This window comes from Takifugu flavidus, chromosome 15, assembly GCF_003711565.1.
Source record: "Takifugu flavidus isolate HTHZ2018 chromosome 15, ASM371156v2, whole genome shotgun sequence".
Classification (NCBI taxonomy): Eukaryota; Metazoa; Chordata; class Actinopteri; order Tetraodontiformes; family Tetraodontidae; genus Takifugu; species Takifugu flavidus.
The window spans coordinates 12,578,935-12,597,482 of record NC_079534.1 but is presented as its reverse complement, the minus strand read 5'-3'; the positions used below and the strand labels follow the sequence as shown (position 1 = coordinate 12,597,482).

The 18,548-nt window shown below is 43.1% G+C and overlaps 1 protein-coding gene across 3 annotated transcripts; it reads left to right on the top strand.

The window, feature by feature from the left end:
- Positions 1-2,228: 2,228 nt before the first annotated feature.
- Positions 2,229-6,050, top strand: LOC130538739 (uncharacterized). 3 transcript variants are annotated; one of them, XM_057056610.1, is made up of 5 exons: positions 2,229-2,422; positions 5,241-5,337; positions 5,443-5,562; positions 5,651-5,729; positions 5,861-6,050. In XM_057056610.1, the coding sequence occupies exons 1-5, from the start codon at positions 2,316-2,318 to the stop codon at positions 5,959-5,961; spliced, it is 504 nt and encodes a 167-aa protein (XP_056912590.1). In that variant the 5' UTR covers positions 2,229-2,315; the 3' UTR covers positions 5,962-6,050. The 3 variants fall into 3 exon arrangements, with proteins under 3 accessions (XP_056912590.1, XP_056912589.1, XP_056912588.1); XM_057056609.1 differs by lacking the exons at positions 5,241-5,337; positions 5,443-5,562; positions 5,651-5,729; positions 5,861-6,050 and adding exons at positions 2,509-2,605; positions 2,702-2,821; positions 2,933-3,011; positions 3,144-3,323 and having other exon boundaries at positions 2,234-2,422; XM_057056608.1 differs by lacking the exon at positions 2,229-2,422 and adding an exon at positions 4,881-5,156.
- The last annotated feature ends 12,498 nt before the right edge of the window (positions 6,051-18,548 follow it).

Here is an 18,548-nt window from a genome sequence, read left to right as displayed (position 1 = left end):
TGACAGATTACAAAGATTCAAAGGTTAATGCCCCCCCCCACCACACACACACACACACACACACCACACACACACACACACACACACACACACACACACACACACACTTTAAAGGTATCCCACAAAATGACCAAAATGACACTTGATGCGTCGTCACTTTGTGTTTCACCAGCTAACAGCAACAACGATAGCAACAGTACCTCATACATGCATCTCTCTTGGTCATCGTCCCACTTTTGAGAGGAATTCCAAGTGTTCACCTGGTTCGCCAGAGCTTGGGACGGTTCTGAGCAGGGTACCTTGGAAAACTTGTTTTTATTGTGTAGTTTAAAAAAAAAAAAAGGTTACTGATGAAACAATGAACAGGAATAATAGGGATACATGCACCGTTATTACCATATTGCCTTGCAGCTGATTGTCTTCTGAGGTGGATGTTTGCAGGAAGGTTGACACGACCAGCAGAGCTCTGACTGTCATCCTGCCCGTTCGGTAGGCGGTTTCTCCTGGAGAGTTCCTCGCTTTGAATGCTTTTATACATCCCATGACAATAAAGCGGTGACAATGTGCCTGCAGATCCACTTAAAGGATCGTCACAAACACACACAGCCATTGTATCGTGACATTAGCTGTGAAGGTCAAGCTCTTATTTAGTTTAAATGGCAGGATTGTAAAATGGAATGTTTCAGAACTAACCAAAACAAATGTGGCAGACCACAGGAACACAACCTAAAGATCATAAGATGATGACTGGGATGAGCTCCTACGCGCATAAATGCATACATGTAGGGTTTGTTTCTTTATATATATGTACATTTTCATGGGAAATTTACATTAAAGGCAGCAAATTTGGATGATACAAATCTATGTGCTCATTTTAGAAATGAGGATGTATTGTTGTTGAAGGCTTCATTTTAGAAAATGGGGAGTGTAGTGTGCTGTCAGTACAAGTCAGATGTTCGTACAGTACATTGCACTCATCTATAAACATTTTCGCAAATAATCAGAAAATATTGCATAAATCATACAGGCAAGTATATAACATAAACTTACGGCATTGCCTTGTTAACAGATCAACGTGGATGAATTTAAGTGTGAAACCCAAGGCCAGGTCCTCAGTAACACACAGCTAAATGCCTGACCTCACCTTGACCCTAACCTAAACCCAGTCCTAGCCTCACCCTTAACTAGAGGATAATATATAATTAAAAAAAATCTCTATCAAAAGCAGTTCATATTATCTGCTTTAGTGATGCTAATGAATTGACTTATACAATTGTCAAAATTTGCTTTAATTATCATTTGGATACCTTTAACTCCAGTTTCATGGAATAAATGTCCGTCCGCATATGTGCAGCGCACCACCTGACCTGCACAGACAGATAACACACTGGGGCTAATATATTGGTCTGTTCCTCTCTTCTTTCTGCCCAACTTCTTCTCCTTTACATGGGCAGCCATCAGGAGGAACCCCAGTACAAGCCTGGTCCTGCTCAAGGTTTCTTCCTGTTAAAACTGACCATCAAAAACAAAACATTGTGGGTTGTCCGGAAAAAATTCACAGCTGGGACGTGATGGTGTTAACAATGTGATCGTCCTCACACGTGGGTGCAGATCACACTGTGGCTGACAGTCCTGATCGAGCATTTAATCACGCCGTTGCCTCCTCTTCCGCAGTTTTTTTCGTGGTCTTTGACGCTCGACGCAAACATTCCCCTTGAATCCGAACTGACAGGCGTAAAATCAACAAAACCTCAGAAACAATGTGGCTCATCTGACCATCACTCACAAAACTTGTGACTTTTTCTTTGAACCTTCAGTGGGTGGAAGTCAGAAAGTGGCCGCTCGGCCCAAACTGTCTTTAGAAGCTTTTAATCAAAAATGCAGTTTAATTAACTGGTTCAGTTAAGTTAAATTAGCTACTATTTATTAGCATTTGTTAACGTTTGCAGTCTACAAATCTTGATTGTCTACATTCGTTATCAATGTCTCTGTTGTTGTCCTCCGTAATGTTGAAAAAATGTTCTGACCACTGGTATCAGGGGTGGCACCGAAGGAAGAAGGTTTAAATCAGCCCAAAACACGCAAAAAAGGAAAGAACGTGCAAAATTGACTTTAACGACGCTACTCGTGATGACCACGATGACCGCATCCTCCTTCATTGTTCCGATGCTCACAAGACACGAATGGCTTCACGGCTCTTTACTTTATTCCTCATGACCAGACTGAGAGTGAGTATAAATTCTCCCGAAACGTCCCCCTCATCATTCACCCCAGATCTTCAGCCTCAAGAAGGAACCAACAGCTTCTCTCCAACCATGAGGACTCTGCTGCTGCTCGCTGCCACCTCTGGGCTGTTAGCCAGCCTGGCTGCTCTTCCTACTCCTCCAGCTCCTGCTTACCATGCCTTCTGCAAAGCCCTGTGGTGAGTCTGAAGACCTGATTCTGAGTCTGAGATCATCAAAACCTTTATTTGACACCAGCCTGGCTGAACGCCATCATTCTTCCCAGGCTCTTTGGAACACCTTGTGCCGAAGTCGCCGCTAAGTTAGTTCAGCAGATCAAAGCTTTCAGCCCCATGTCTGGATGTGCACAGTGTGGCTACACGGTAAGATCTACTCGTGTTTGTGTAAATGACCTTTGCCCTGAACCGGAAATAAGTCTCATCTGTAGGTATGAGGATCAATAGTGTTTTCTCCTCCAGCTGGTGTCGGCCACTCCTCTTTCCATCAAAGCCAACCACACGTCTGCTGCAGCCCCTCAGGGTGAAAACATCACCTTCACACTCAGCCCCACAATCCTGACCGGAGGATGTCGTGTTGGTGTGAGTAGCTGTCATTCAAACTACAATGTTCATTCGTTTGATCCCTGTTAAAAAATCTATGTACATTCTTGAATGATACATGAGTTTATTGATCTATCTGGTGCTTTTTAGGCCCATTCCATGTCTCAGGGGTTCACGAGCCTTCTTGATGATGGACTAAATTACTGCAACCTCCACAACCTGCTGACAGGTGGGTGCAGAGACCAGAATCATTCAGCAGCACAAATTATGTTTCTCTCAAATCGAACAAATTGATTTTCTCTATCTCCAATATTGAGCAGTGGCATGGCTTTATGATCCTAAATGAATGTTTGTGTTCTAGCGAGTGGACTCAACTTGTCACCAGGCTTCATGGAGTTGACCAATGAATGGGCTTGCCTGGGAGTCGGACTCTCAACCTGCAGCAGCGAATTCAATTACTGATTTCAGGATTTGACTTCAGGATTTTTTTGCACTTGAATTGGTGTATTAGGAAAAATGGCAATAAATGACTGAAATCATTTGATGTTCTCTGTGTTTTCATAAATTCCGATAATAATGAAGTCCACAGCTTCCTGGTGCTTAAAAGACTTAAAAAAAAATATTCATGTGCCATTTTATAAAGCACAGGCCTGGTTAAAAAGGTGCATTGACTCAGACATTAATCTGTTCAGCCAATAAAGGAAGAAATAAAAACGTCAAGCATCAAGTCCAGTTTGAAATTAGTTCCAGAGTCCTGCAGCGCCCCCCAGAGGACAGACATCAAACTGATGGTGTCCAGGGTGAGAACTGACCGCTGCAGCACCGTCCTGCAGGCTGAGGGCTCATTTGAGTGATGACTCTCTTCTTCTTCATTTGTGCCTAAACTGTGACATCAAAGTCCCATAATTCTGGTGAAAGTCTTTGATCAGTGCTCAGTGTTTGTTTCTTTTCATTTATAAAGAGCAAACAGGGACAGTAAATAATCATTAATCTAAAACCTGTTACTGACAATAACTGAGGGAAAGAAAGAAACACGAGTAACACAATGCCACTTTTATAAATGAAAATTTTAATAAGACTTTTGTAATATATGTTTTTATTCCATATAGAATTATCTTTGTGTGGTCTGACCAAACACAGAAAAACCAACACACATTGAAAGCATAAAATGGATGTCAAAACAGAGGACAGATCACTATCTCTGTGCGTGTGTGTGTGTGTGTGTGTGTGTGTGTGTGTGTGTGTGTGTGTGTGTGTGTGTGTGTGTGTGTGTGTGTGTTGTGTGTGTGTGTGTGTGTGTGTGTGTGTGTTTGGTCTGGATAAAGCCTCAGACATCAAACAGGGTCGACGACACAACTGTGAGAGGCAGAAAGGTGGAATTGAAACATATAGATGTTTGTCCAAAGCTCAGAGAACATTTCCTCAATGATCAGACAGGTGAGTTCTTGACTGTTCCAGGTGTGTGACTATAAAATATCAATAAATATTAAACAAATACATACTAAATATTAATGGTGTTTAAATTTGAAAACACAGCTTGAAAAGGAGAAAACACTATTGGTCCACAGCTTAATAAAGAAGACTGTCACTCCAAAGATCCTGAGAACTTCCTGATGAATCCTCTCAGCTGGCAGGACGGTGCTGCAGGTGGCTGTCGTCACCCTGGACACCAACTCTGTGGTGTTCTGTCCTCTGGGAGGCGCTACAGGTCACTGGAAATGCCAATGACCCCTCAAACTGTACCTGTTGTGTGACAGTTTTATTTCTTCTTCGTATCTAATTCAGTTTTTCTGTACAAATCTGTCTTCAGAGGAACTGAGTTCTGTCCTGTGGTGATATTATCTGGGAAATGGAGACGGTGCTGCAGAAAAGGAATTTCCCTGAAGGGCAAATAAAGTCTAGAGTCACTTTGTTATGGCAGTTTTTTATCCTCCATGATGTCACAGAAATGTCCACCAAAGATGGAACATTTATAACATGTTCTGGATCATCCACAATGACAGAGGTCTCACAGTCCTGGCTAACAAAGGGAACCAGTGGTTTACATCTACTCGAGGAACGCAGAAATCTTTAGAAATCAAATCAATCTTATTCTCCTTCATTGTTCCGATGCTCACAAGATACGAATGGTTTCATGGCTCTTTACTTTATTCCTCATGACCAGACTGAGAGTGAGTATAAATTCTCCTGAAACGTCCCCCTCATCATTCACCCCAGATCTTCAGCCTCAAGAAGGAACCAACAGCTTCTCTCCAACCATGAGGACTCTGCTGCTGCTCGCTGCCACCTCTGGGCTGTTAGCCAGCCTGGCTGCTCTTCCTACTCCTCCAGCTCCTGCAGCTCCTGCTTACCATGCCTTCTGCAAAACCCTGTGGTGAGTCTGAAGACCTGATTCTGATCTGAAGAGCTGTGTTCTTTATTAGACTCTGATCCAAATGATCTCCTTTAATCTTCCCAGGCTCTTTGGAACATCTTGTGCTGTTGTCTCCAACAAATTAGTTGAGCAGATCCATGTTTTCAGCCCCATGTCTGGCTGTGCAGAGTGTGGCTACACGGTAAGATCTGCTTTTGTTTGTGTAAATGACCTTTTTCCCAAGAAGTGAAAGGAAAAAACCAATTGTGCAACGGCAGCATGAGACAGAAATGTTCCTCTTTTCCAGCTGGTGGTAGCCACCTCTCGGTTCATCAAAGCCAACCACACGTCTGCTGCAGCCCCTCAGGGTGAAACCATCCTGTTCTCACTGAGCCCCGAAAAACTCCCTGGAGGATGTCGCGTAGCTGTGAGTATCAGCAAATACACAATTACTGTCAGAACAGAATCCACGGGATAGCAACACAGGAAATAACTTTTTTTGCTGTGCATTTTAGGCCCAGTCCATTTCTGTCAGGATCAAGAGTCGTCTTGATGATGGACTAAATTACTGCAACCTCCACAACCTGCTGACAGGTGGGTGCAGAGACCAGAATCATTCAGCACCACAAATTGTGTTTCTCTCAAAACAAAGAATTGATTTTCTTTAGCTCAAATATTGAGCAGTGGCATGGCTTTATGATCATAAATGAATGTTTGTGTTCTAGCGAGTGGACTCAACTTGTCACCAGGCTTCATGGAGTTGACCAATAAATGGGCTTGCCCTGGATTCAGACTCTCAACCTGCAGCAGCGAATTCGATTACTGATTTCAGGATGTGACTTCAGGGTTTTCATGCATTTTCTGATTTGGTGAAATAGCGCACAGTGGGAAAATGCCAATAAAGGATTGAAATCATTTGATTTTTCCCTGTGTTTGTTTTATTCAGATAATACTGATGTCCACAGCTTACTGGTATTTGACACATTTAAAACAGCACGATGAGACGCGTCTTCCATTATAAAAACAGGCAGGTACAATGATTTAAAAGGTGCAGTGACTCAAACATTAATGTGTTGAACGGAAAAGTCTCAATTGATGAAAAATAAATAAAAACGTCAAGCATCAAGTCCAGTTTGAAATTAGTTCCAGAGTCCTGCAGCGCCCCCCAGAGGACAGACCATCAAACTGATGGTGTCCAGGGTGAGAACTGACCGCTGCAGCACCGTCCTGCAGGCTGAGGGCTCATTTAAGTGATGACTCTCTTCTTCTTCATTTGTGCCTAAACTGTGACATCAAAGTCCCATAATTCTGGTGAAAGTCTTTGATCAGTGATCAGTGTTTGTTTCTTTTCATCTATAAAGAGCAAACAGGGACAGTAAATAGTCATTAATCTAAACTAAACCTGTTATTGACAATAACTGAAGGAAAGAAAGAAACACGAGTAACACAATGCCACTTTTATAAATGAAATTTCTAATAAGACTTTTGTAATATATGTTTTTATTCCATATAGAATTATCTTTGTGTGGTCTGAACAAACACAGAAAAACCAACAAACATTGAAAGCATAAAAATGGATGTCAAAACAGATGATAGATCACTATCTGTGTGTGAGTGTGTGTGTGTGTGTGTGTGTGTATGTGTGTGTGTGTGTGTGTGTGTGTGTGTGTGTGTGTGTGTGGTGTGTGTGTGTGTGTGTGTGTGTGTGTGTGTGTGTGTGTGTGTGTGGTACCTATTCTCCTACTACCATTAGTTGAGATTTGGAAACATCACATGTTCTCTGAGTCTCCTCCGATTGGTTCCAGATTCCAAAAGGCTTTGATTTTACGCATACAGATGAGAATTCAGGTGAGTTCTCTACGGTACCAGATTTGTGGATTTAAAATCTGAATGAGGGAATTAGTGTTTTTTAATCCAAATATTAACTGTCTGTTCAGCTTTTTATCCCTTAAGTAATGTTCATATTGTTGTTACTCAGCCAGCGTTTGGGGGTCTGATGGACCTTTTAATGCCTCACAATCAAACACTTTTATGTTAAAATACTGAACAGATGTTTACCTTATCTCAATTAAAAGCAGTATAAACAATATATATGCTTATTATTTGCCCTTTACCTGTGTTAGGTCACATTTATAACTTATTATTTAAAACACAATAAAGAAAATCAATTAAAATCAAGATATGAGTGGAAACAAATTTACAAGTGAAGCAAGGTTTTTCAAAACTACTGACTTTTATTTCTTTGAACATACTTTTATTACTTATTTTTATTTCTTTTAATAAAAAGTTGAAACGGGTCCCACAGACCCGAACACCACACAAGGGTTAAAAAAAGAAAGGAAAGGAAAAAACATGTAGAGGCTTTACCATTGAATAAAATAATTAGCTTCTCATCCAGTTTGCTCCAGGTTTTTTACATTTCCTAAACTTACTGGATTATTAACCTCACACTGATCAGTCGTGGCAGTTACATGGCACATTTGGCTGAATTGGGACTCTTGTGTATGTCACATAGCGCCACAAGCAGGAATGACACAGATGACGTCATGTGTGATGACAATAGAGCTCATGTGATTCCTGCTTGTTCTATACAACAACGCAGTGTGACAACTACCCCCATATCCCACTGGAACAACTTTATGTATATACTGTATATAAGTCTTATTTTATTTTATTTATCTTATTCTAGTGTGGTGTTGATGTCTAGTGTTATGTTGAATGTCGCAGCGGCACACCATGACAAATTCCTAGTTTGTATAATACTGTGTATTACATGAACAATGGCAATAAACCTTCTTCTGATTCTGATTCTGAACTCCCTTTAGCCTCTGTCCCACTATCCCCACATCAGCACCAAAACTTTGGTACCGATGAAGAAGAATGCAGCTTAAATAACCAATAGAACTTCCTGATGAATCCTCTCAGCTGGCAGGACGGTGCTGCAGGTGGCTGTCGTCACTCTGGACACCAACGCTGTGGTGTTCTGTCCTCTGGGAGGCGCTACAGGTCACTGGAAATGCCAATGACCCCTCAAACTGTACCTGTTGTGTGACAGTTTTATTTCTTCTTCGTCTCTAATTCAGTTTTTTCTGTACAAATCTGTCTTCAGAGGAACTGAGTTCTGTCCTGTGGTGATATTATCTGGGAAATGGAGACGGTGCTGCAGAAAAGGAATTTCCCTGAAGGGCAAATAAAGTCTAGAGTCACTTTGTTGTGGCAGTTTTTTATCCTCCATGATGTTACAGAAATGTCCACCAAAGATGGAACATTTATAACATGTTCTGGATCATCCACAATGACAGAGGTCTCACAGTCCTGGTTGACAAAAAGAACCAGTGGTTTATATCTACTTGAGGAACGCAAAAATCTTTAGAACTCAAATCAATCTTATTCTCCTTCATTGTTCCGATGCTCACAAGACACAAATGGTTTCACGGCTCTTTACTTTATTCCTCATGACCAGACTGAGAGTGAGTATAAATTCTCCCGAAACGTCCCCCTCATCATTCACCCCAGATCTTCAGCCTCAAGAAGGAACCAACAGCTTCTCTCCAGCCATGAGGACTCTGCTGCTGCTCGCTGCCACCTCTGGGCTGTTAGCCAGCCTGGCTGCTCTTCCTACTCCTCCAGCTCCTGCTTACCATGCCTTCTGCAAAGCCCTGTGGTGAGTCTGAAGACCTGATTCTGAGTCTGAGATCATCAAAACCTTTATTTGACACCAGCCTGGCTGAACGCCATCAATCTTCCCAGGCTCTTTGGAACACCTTGTGCCGAAGTCGCCGCTAAGTTAGTTCAGCAGATCAAAGCTTTCAGCCCCATGTCTGGATGTGCACAGTGTGGCTACACGGTAAGATCTACTCGTGTTTGTGTAAATGACCTTTGCCCTGAACCGGAAATAAGTCTCATCTGTAGGTATGAGGATCAATAGTGTTTTCTCCTTTCCAGCTGGTGTCGGCCACTCCTCTTTCCATCAAAGCCAACCACACGTCTGCTGCAGCCCCTCAGGGTGAAAACATCACCTTCACACTCAGCCCCACAATCCTGACCGGAGGATGTCGTGTTGGTGTGAGTAGCTGGGATCTTTATGTTCTGTGGAGTATTCAGTCTACAGTGGTAGCTTGTTTGATGTCAAATAACATGTAAAGATATTCTTTTATATATTGTCTGTTGCACAGTTTTTATATTGCATTTGATGATGCTGGTTTGTATCAAACCAAAACTCAGAGAGTTTATAGATTTTAACAGCAACCTGGTTGCCTCTGGACACACATACAGCACTTATAGTTGTTCTCTCAACTCAAGCTGAAACACAACAAAAATCCATTCGAGTATTGATCTATCTGGTGCTTTTTAGGCCAATTCCATGTCTCAGGGGTTCACAAGTCGTCTGGATGATGGACTAAATTACTGCAACCTCCACAACCTGCTGACAGGTGGGTGCAGAGACCAGAATCATTCAGCAGCATAATTTATGTTTCTCTCAAATCGAACAAATTGATTTTCTCTATCTCCAATATTGAGCAGTGGCATGGCTTTATGATCCTAAATGAATGTTTGTGTTCTAGCAAGTGGACTCAACTTGTCACCAGGCTTCATGGAGTTGACCAATGAATGGGCTTGCCTGGGAGTCGGACTCTCAACCTGCAGCGCTGAACAAAAATTCCGATTTTAGAACGTGACATCTTTATTTTGTTGCATTTTGTTTGGTGTATTAGTTTACAGAGGGGCAAAATGCCAATAAAAGATTGAAATGATTTAGTTTCTCTGTGCTTATTTCCGATTATGTTACGATCCAAAGCTTGTTGTTGCTTGACGAACTAAAAAACACATGATTAAACTGCAAATGTGGATGATGTTATTCAAGGCCCGACCTCAGTTTCAACTATGGGAAAATTAAAGGGGAAAATAAAGACATCTATTTTACCAGATTCAAGATTCAAGATTCAAGAGTACTTTATTGATCCCTTTAGGGGGTGTCCACCAGGGAAATTAGCATCTCCAAAGATCTACAAGCATCTACAAAATTTCCCACCACCATTTCACCCCATTAAACCTATTAAAGATAATAAAAATATAAAAAATAAGAAATAAAATAGAATAAATTAAATAGAATATGAATATAAATATAAAACTATAAAAATGTTCCAGTTCTCCTGTTGGCCCTCCTCCCCCCCTGTGAGGAGTTGAACAGCCTGATGGCTCGGGGGATGAATGAGTTCCCCAGTCTGTTGGTCCTGAACTTGGGGAGGCGCAGCCTCTGGCTGATCAGGCTTCTCTGGCTGTGGATGACAGTGTGCAGAGGGTGGCGGACATTGTCCATGATGCTCCGCAGCTTGTCAATAGTTCTCCTCTCTGCCACTGTCGCCAGAGGTTTCAGCTTCATCCCCACCACCGAGCTGGCCCGCCTGATCAGCTTCTCCAACCTGGAGAGGTCCGCTTTGATTGTTTAGTTAAAACCAGACAGTCAATAGTAGTGGTTGTTCAGGACATTATGGGACCAATTGGGAACAGAGTCAGAGGGAAAAGGTTCCTTGGAATTCCAGATCCAAACCAAGAAGACTCAGCACAAGTGGTCCTGCTGTGACCGGAAGTTGAGCTGTGATGGGGGAGCGGAGGTCACATGTTGCATCAGTGAGGAGAAGGTCCACAGCTTAATAAAGAAGACTGTCACTCCAAAGATCCTGAGAACTTCCTGGTGAATCCTCTCAGCTGGCAGGACGGTGCTGCAGGTGGCTGTCTTCACTCTGGACACCAACTCTGTGGTATTCTGTCCTCTGGGAGGCGCTACAGGTCACTGGAAATGCCAATGACCCCTCAAACTGTACCTGTTGTGTGACAGTTTTATTTCTTCTTCGTCTCTAATTCAGTTTTTCTGTACAAATCTGTCTTCAGAGGAACTGAGTTCTGTCCTGTGGTGATATTATCTGGGAAATGGAGACGGTGCTGCAGAAAAGGAATTTCCCTGAAGGGCAAATAAAGTCTAGAGTCACTTTGTTGTGGCAGTTTTTTATCCTCCATGATGTTACAGAAATGTCCACCAAAGATGGAACACTTATAACATGTTCTGGATCATCCACAATGACAGAGGTCTCACAGTCCTGGCTAACAAAGAGAAAGAGTGGTTTATATCTACTTGAGGAACGCAAAAATCTTTAGAAATCAAATCAATCTTATTCTCCTTCATTGTTCCGATGCTCACAAGACACAAATGGTTTCACGGCTCTTTACTTTATTCCTCATGACCAGACTGAGAGTGAGTATAAATTCTCCCGAAACGTCCCCCTCATCATTCACCCCAGATCTTCAGCCTCAAGAAGGAACCAACAGCTTCTCTCCAACCATGAGGACTCTGCTGCTGCTCGCTGCCACCTCTGGGCTGTTAGCCAGCCTGGCTGCTCTTCCTACTCCTCCAGCTCCTCCAGCTCCTGCTTACCATGCCTTCTGCAAAACCCTGTGGTGAGTCTGAAGACCTGATTCTGATCTGAAGAGCTGTGTTCTTTATTAAACTCTGATCCAAATGATCTCCTTTAATCTTCCCAGGCTCTTTGGAACATCTTGCCCTGTAGTTGCTGTTAAATTAGTTAAGCAGATCCAGGTTTTCAGCCCCATGTCTGGCTGTGCAGAGTGTGGCTACACGGTAAGATCTGCTTTTCTTTGTGTTCATGACTTTTTTCCCAAAACGTGAGGAAAAACTATTCAATGTCAGCAAAAGAAATGTTCCTCTTTTCCAGCTGGTGTCAGCGTCTCCTCAGTTCATCAAAGCCAACCACACGTCTGCTGCAGCCCCTCAGGGTGAAACCATCTTCTTCTCACTGAGCCCCACAAAACTGACTGGAGGATGTCGCGTTGCTGTGAGTATCTGGGATTGTTCTCTGATAAGCAGAAGTCAAATTACAGTGAGAGTTCATTTTTTGTCTCTTAAAACACTTTCTTAAAATACATTTTTACTTCAACTTCAGTGTCTCATTGCCCTAGACTGTCAGAACACAATCTACATGATAACAACGTGTGAAATTATTAACTTTTTTTTGTGGTTTTTAGGCCCAGTCCGTTTCTGTTGGGTTCACGAGCCTTCTTGATGATGGACTAAATTACTGCAACCTCCACAACCTGCTGACAGGTGGGTGCAGAGACCAGAATCATTCAGCAGCATAATTTATGTTTCTCTCAAATCGAACAAATTGATTTTCTTTATCTCGAATACTGAGCATTAAATGAATGTTTGTGTTCTAGCGAGTGGACTCAACTTGTCACCAGGCTTCATGGAGTTGACCAATGAATGGGCTTGCCTGGGAGTTGGACTCTCAACCTGCAGCAGCAACTTTGAATACTGATTTCAAGATGGTGTATTCATGCACGGAGGAAAAATGCCAATAAACGATATAAATCATTTGATGTTTTCTGTGTTTTATTAATTGTCGATGCTGGCAGCTTTACACCACACTAATTAGGGTCAACAGTGTGACCACTGACTTGTGAGGTGAATGACACAAATTTTATCTCTTCATCATGTTCCCCGAAATACACTCACCTGGTTAGGCCCACCTGTCCACCACAGAGATGGTCCCAATAAGAGAAGGTAGAGGAGAATGGGCAGACTGGTTCCAGCTGATAGGAAGGCAACAGTAACTCAAATAACCACCGGTTCCAACCAAGGGATGTAGAACACCATCTCTGAAGAACACGTGGAACCTTGAAGAAGATGGGCTCCAGCAGCAGGGGACCAGACCAGGGGCCCCTCCTGTCCGCTAAGAACAGGAAAGTGAGGCTACAATTCACAGAATGACCAAAATAAACCTTGCTGGTCTGAAGAGTCTTGATTTCAGCTCCACCATCAGATGGAATTTGGTGTAAACACCATAAAAGTGTGGATCCATCCAGCCCTGTATCAGTGGTTCAGACTGGTGGTGCTGGTGGGATGGGGGAGGGCGGTTCTTTGCCTCTTCGTATCAACTAAGCACATTTCAAGGCTGCAGCCTACCTGAGTGTTGCTGCTGACCATCTCCATCCCTTTATGACCACAGGGGACCATCTTCTGATGGCTACTGCCTCCAGGATGATGCACCACCTCACAGAGCTCAGATCATCTAAAACTGGTTTCTGGAACATGACAGTGGATTCACTGTACTCTGTACCTTTGCATATGTCATAGTATTGTATTTGGCAATTAAGGAACATTTTGACTACCCAGCATGCACTGCTGCAGACCGTGTCCACCCCTCCATGCGAGCAATAGCCCGTTACAGTTGGGCGGAAATGATCATAAAATAAAAAAGAAATAAAAGTATCAGACATCAGGTCCAGTTTGAAAGGTCTTTGGAATTCTTCTCAGTGACCTGTAGCGCCTTCTAGAGGGCACAATATCAAACAGATGGTGTCCAGGGTGAGAGCAGCCACATGTAGCACCATCGTGCCATGTGAGAGGATCACAGTGAATTGGCCACAGGTCACTTGAGTGACGACATTCCTCTTCGTTGGTGCCAAAGCTGTGACAGCTCGACAGACTCAGAGAGGCAGATAGGCTAAATGGACTGGTTATACTGGGATACAGGCATGGTTGTTAATTAGTTTGCAAATTTAACCATTTTCTGTCTGGATTTCAATGGAGTTGTTCAAGGGAGAGACCTTTTTAGTCACTCTTATTTGAACCTGAGGTCAGGACATGGTAAACATCGTTGGGCAAACTGCTGTGTCTAATTAACTCAGTCACTTTTCATACACACCTGAAGCATTGTTTATCAAGCCTTGTGAAGGGAGCCTCCATTTTCCCCCTCAATTTTCACCCTGGTGACAGGCTGCTTTCAAGTTGTCTGTGGGAAGTTACCACATGCTCAGCTTTCATAGTAGCACACTGGTAATGGTGCTGGGCATTTTACCAGTTCGCTATCATGTTTCCAGCAGGAGAGTGATCTATCTATCCATCCATCCATCCATCCATCCATCCATCTATCTATAACTAATATAGGTATTTATATTTCTGTATATTCCTAATGACCGGGGGGATCTACATTCAGATGTTTGCAGATGGCCCCACTGAAATTGACATTTTTGACACGGATTTGGGCTCCACCACCATTATTTTTAGACTGGGCCTCCTTCAAAGTAGCCTCATCCATGAAGGCTCGATGAGCCACGAACAGACAAGTCAAATTTTCACGGTTCAACGTGTCAAGCTGCTGCTCAGAGTTACAAATCCATAAATAACCTATAGAAACTCCAGAAGTGCTTTTGAGAATGCTGCGTGTTGCAAAATGTGCATGGGATTTAATTTGTTCGCTTTGAAGAAGAAAAATGTGATGTTTTAAAAATATAAAGGAAAGGAAGGCATCTGGTGTCATCACAAGACTTAAATTCCTGATTGGTTACTGACTGTTGTGACTCCTACTCTGGCCCCACCTCCTCCTGAGCAATCAGCTCAACCGCCACCACCCGTGCCCTCTCCTCCAGCTGCACCCAATCCGTCCAAACGACTCTGCGCCCATAAAAGGTCCCTCTGCACTCAGGCCAGTGCTTGATCTTTCTGTTAAGCTTGGGAGGACTGGCGGTCAAGTGTGGCGGAACCCCAAAGAAGGCAGACAGACACGGGAATTAAAAGTAACTCAGATGATTTTAATGAACCAAAAAAACAGGACAGGGTACTGGAGGTGGTCTGGGAGGAGCTCTGGAGCTCGGAAATCTGCCCTTGGATTGTGGGGAAGGCCTTGGTTAGCTCAGACTGAAGGGAGGAGAGCTGGGCAGCGTGGGCCTCCACTTTTCTTTCGAGGGGGGAAGGTAACGTGGGGGCTCTAGGGCCGCCCGTCTGCCCTGGGGTTCCACCTTGACTCATTTTGGCTTGATCTAACTGATGTTTTGGCAACACGTCCCATCGACCCAGCATCTCTCTAGGCTCCCCAGCGACCCCCAGCGTCTCTCTGTGTCTCCCTGCGTCTTCCAGCGACTCCCAGCCTTCTCCAGCGTCTCCCCCTGCTCCTCTGCAACCTTCCTAGCCCCTCTTCCTCTGACTTCTTCCTCTTCCCCTTCCTCGGACGGATTTCCCCTGGCCTCTGGACACTTGGACTCCCCCACGGACTCTCGCCCCTGGATCTCGGACTTGGTTCGTCTGCCGCATCACGCCCCCTATAGTTTGTCTCGGCCTCTCTCCTCATTTAGTTTCTTCCCTCCTGTCTTTTTTTTGTTTCATTAAAACCGTCTGAGTTACTTTTAATTCCCGTGTCTGTCTGCCTTCTTTGGGGTTCCGCCACACTTGACCGCCAGTCCTCTCGAGCGTAACACTGACCATGTTAAGGTCACTGTGTTTGCTCCTTTAGTGCAAATTCTTTAAATCTATCTATTTTAATAACACGTTTTTGTGCGTTCCAGCAGACGGAGAGATGATTTTAAGCCTGTAACTTTCAAGCGACTCTTATCCAGTGGTAAAACTGGTCAAAACATTAAAAAAAAAAAACCCAAACAACTCAGTGAGCGCTCGTGCCTGGTTCATTTAAAGTTCAGAGGGCAGGGCAGTACAAAAGCCTCTCATTCGATAACAGTGCGATCATGGGAGTAGTTGTCACCAATGTTAAACAATCACCATGGAAATGAAAAAGGTCATGACATTGTAGTCAGTTACAGGCTTGCGGTAGGGGTTTTTTTCACAGGCGGTTGCGGCTGCACTTACTGGAGATCCAATGATACACATCGATATCATCACTGCGATTACAAAATTATATGGCATTTAATGGTTTGGGAAATATTATACTACATATTTCAATGAATCCTCTAAAGCTTGTAGACCTGTAGACATTTTAAAGCACTTTAAGAGCATTTTACAGACATTTTGGAATTTTTTGGGGGGGTGTGGGCAAAAGAAACCCAGATCTTTCCACCAAGCTGACTACTTGCAGGCAGTGATGACGCAACCCAGACACAGCCACTCGTTCGTGAATTCAACAAAACCGGGAGCCTTGGTGAGTCCACTTCCTGTTTGGAAGAGAAATGGCAACACGGTGATTGAGGGTCAGCGTGGACGCGTGTCTGCGTGTGTGAACTCCATCTACCTTTCATGATGTTGCGAAGGTTGCAGTAGTTTGTGCCGTTATCGAACAGGCTGAACCAGGACGCAGATACAGAGGAACCCTGAGACATTTTGTATGACAAATTAAAGAAGCAGTCCGCTCAGACCTCCTACTGTGAGCACCAAACCTGTCGCGCATGCGTCTGTCTCACCTGTACGTGGCAGCCGGTAGCCATGGTCGTGGGGATTATGGTGAAGTTAACTGCCTCCATCTGGCCAACTGCTGAAGTGTGATTGGCCTGAATACAGGTTGGAGTGACTGGGCCGAGCTGGGTGAAAAAACAAAGACGTGAGGTTCACCACGCCCTCCAAAGGGCGTCCAATCACCTCTCAGTAAACTACTCACCTTGTATGATCCCATGACTTTCATCTGTGACACAATGGCTGTTTGAACCTGAGGACATGGAACTCCAACCAACCTGCACACAGATGTAGAAAATGACGGGACGTTGGGGCATCTCTCTGACCACAACATTTCATCGAGACGCGGATGAACTCTTACCAGACAATCTTGCAGTAGGCCCGTGTTGTGTCGGCTGGTTTGCCGCTTGTAATGATGCACAGTCCCAAAAACAGAGCGCCGACCGCTGCCATAGTCCTCAAAGTCGTCATGTTTCTTGTTCCAGTGTTCTCACTCTCACTTCTGGGTTTATATAGCACACAGAGTGGAAATAACAAGCAATTTTATGACCACTGGTTTGTCATGTGGACCCGTGAAAAACTGATTAGCATGATGCTTAGCATTCAAATCGACCACAGAAGAGTTCGCCAGATTCAATTTGGCGTGGGTTTTATCCAGAACGGGAAATTTCTGACTTCATTCCCACATCTTTTAGATCTCCATTCCTTTTCTGGTCTGTTGCCCCTCCTGTCCTCTGCAGGGATCTCTGGACCAGTACCACCAGGATCAGGAACTGGTTTTTCTTCCTTCAAAGATAAGGTACCTCCCAATACTGCCCCTAACATCGGCTGTGATTTAAATCAAATCAGATTAAATGAAAAAAAAAGAGAGAATTATGTATAATTTTGCATTTTCATTTTCATTTTTAATGTAAACAAAGGAAAATAAGGGAAATTTGATAATATAATTGTTCCATTCTAAGTGAAAATAACCTTTTTCCAACTAATTTGCTTTGACTTGTGTGTTGAATTAACATTCCCATCGCCTTTGTGAATGTTTCACAGAGCGTGAACACAAGTGTGACAGGTCAAGAAGTAAAACTCAGCTGACCAACTCTAAAGCATCATTTGATTAAACAGCTTTATCTCAATTCCTTTGTTTAGCTTGACTTCTTCCTGCCTCTGCTGCAGACCCTTTATACACAGATACAGTATATACATATATGACATCCATACTGCACATCATATGTATATGTGTATATCTCATATATATATCTTGATATATGATTAATTATTATTCCGTTTGGTCTACAGAGGGCGCTATATCACAACAATCCACTGAAGTCCAGGTTTTAAAAAATCCTTACGAAAAGAATCAGCCTCGAATGAAAATGTCAAATAAATACTTTGAGAGCTTTACAAAGAAAATGTGGTGATATGACAACAACAATAATATAATATAATTGTTTAATAAATGTAAAATGTTGTAATTGTTATAACATATTATATAATGTGTATATATATTTTCCCAGTTGGGTTCATGGCATGTTTTGAATCTATGAATCTAAATTTTTTTTAACACCCTTTTGACACAGTTTGACACAATTCCCCAATTCTAGCTTTGCATATTGTGCATAAATGATAAGCTTGAAACTTGAAGTGAGCATGTTTTCTTCAGCGCATCACCTCGAGTCTGAATAAGTGGTCATCTGGTGGACAAATGCTCGGTCACCCTCTCCACCATTTGCAGGAATGGTCCATGTGACGGTGAGGGTGACAAATGCTGCTGTGGAGACCATCTGCTGAGCCACAGAAATACAGAGGAGTCACAGTCTGTCCCTCAGAACTCTTCTCCTCATCTCGTTTTCCCATTTTATATTGATGGAAGTTTTAACAGCCTTAGATTAGGTTATACTCAACTAAATTGCAAAGTGGAAGATTATGAGGATAAGTGAAATCATCATTACTCAGCACATGGTCATTTCTGAAATTACTTGTTGTCACCATGAGGAATTACAGTTACATTATCGGTGCATGTGCATTTTCCTGACATCTATCTCTGACTGCCGTGTCTCAAGCTTAATGTGTTTTTGTTATTTTCCTTACTGAGATGGCGGATTTCCTGCATCAGCAAATGCATTGGTGACGTTGTAAATCTGGTTCATGGTGAAGTCAGATTTATACTTAAAGCCTCAGCTGCCACCTTCAGCTCGGGGTATTTGGAGGAGAACAGGTAAGGC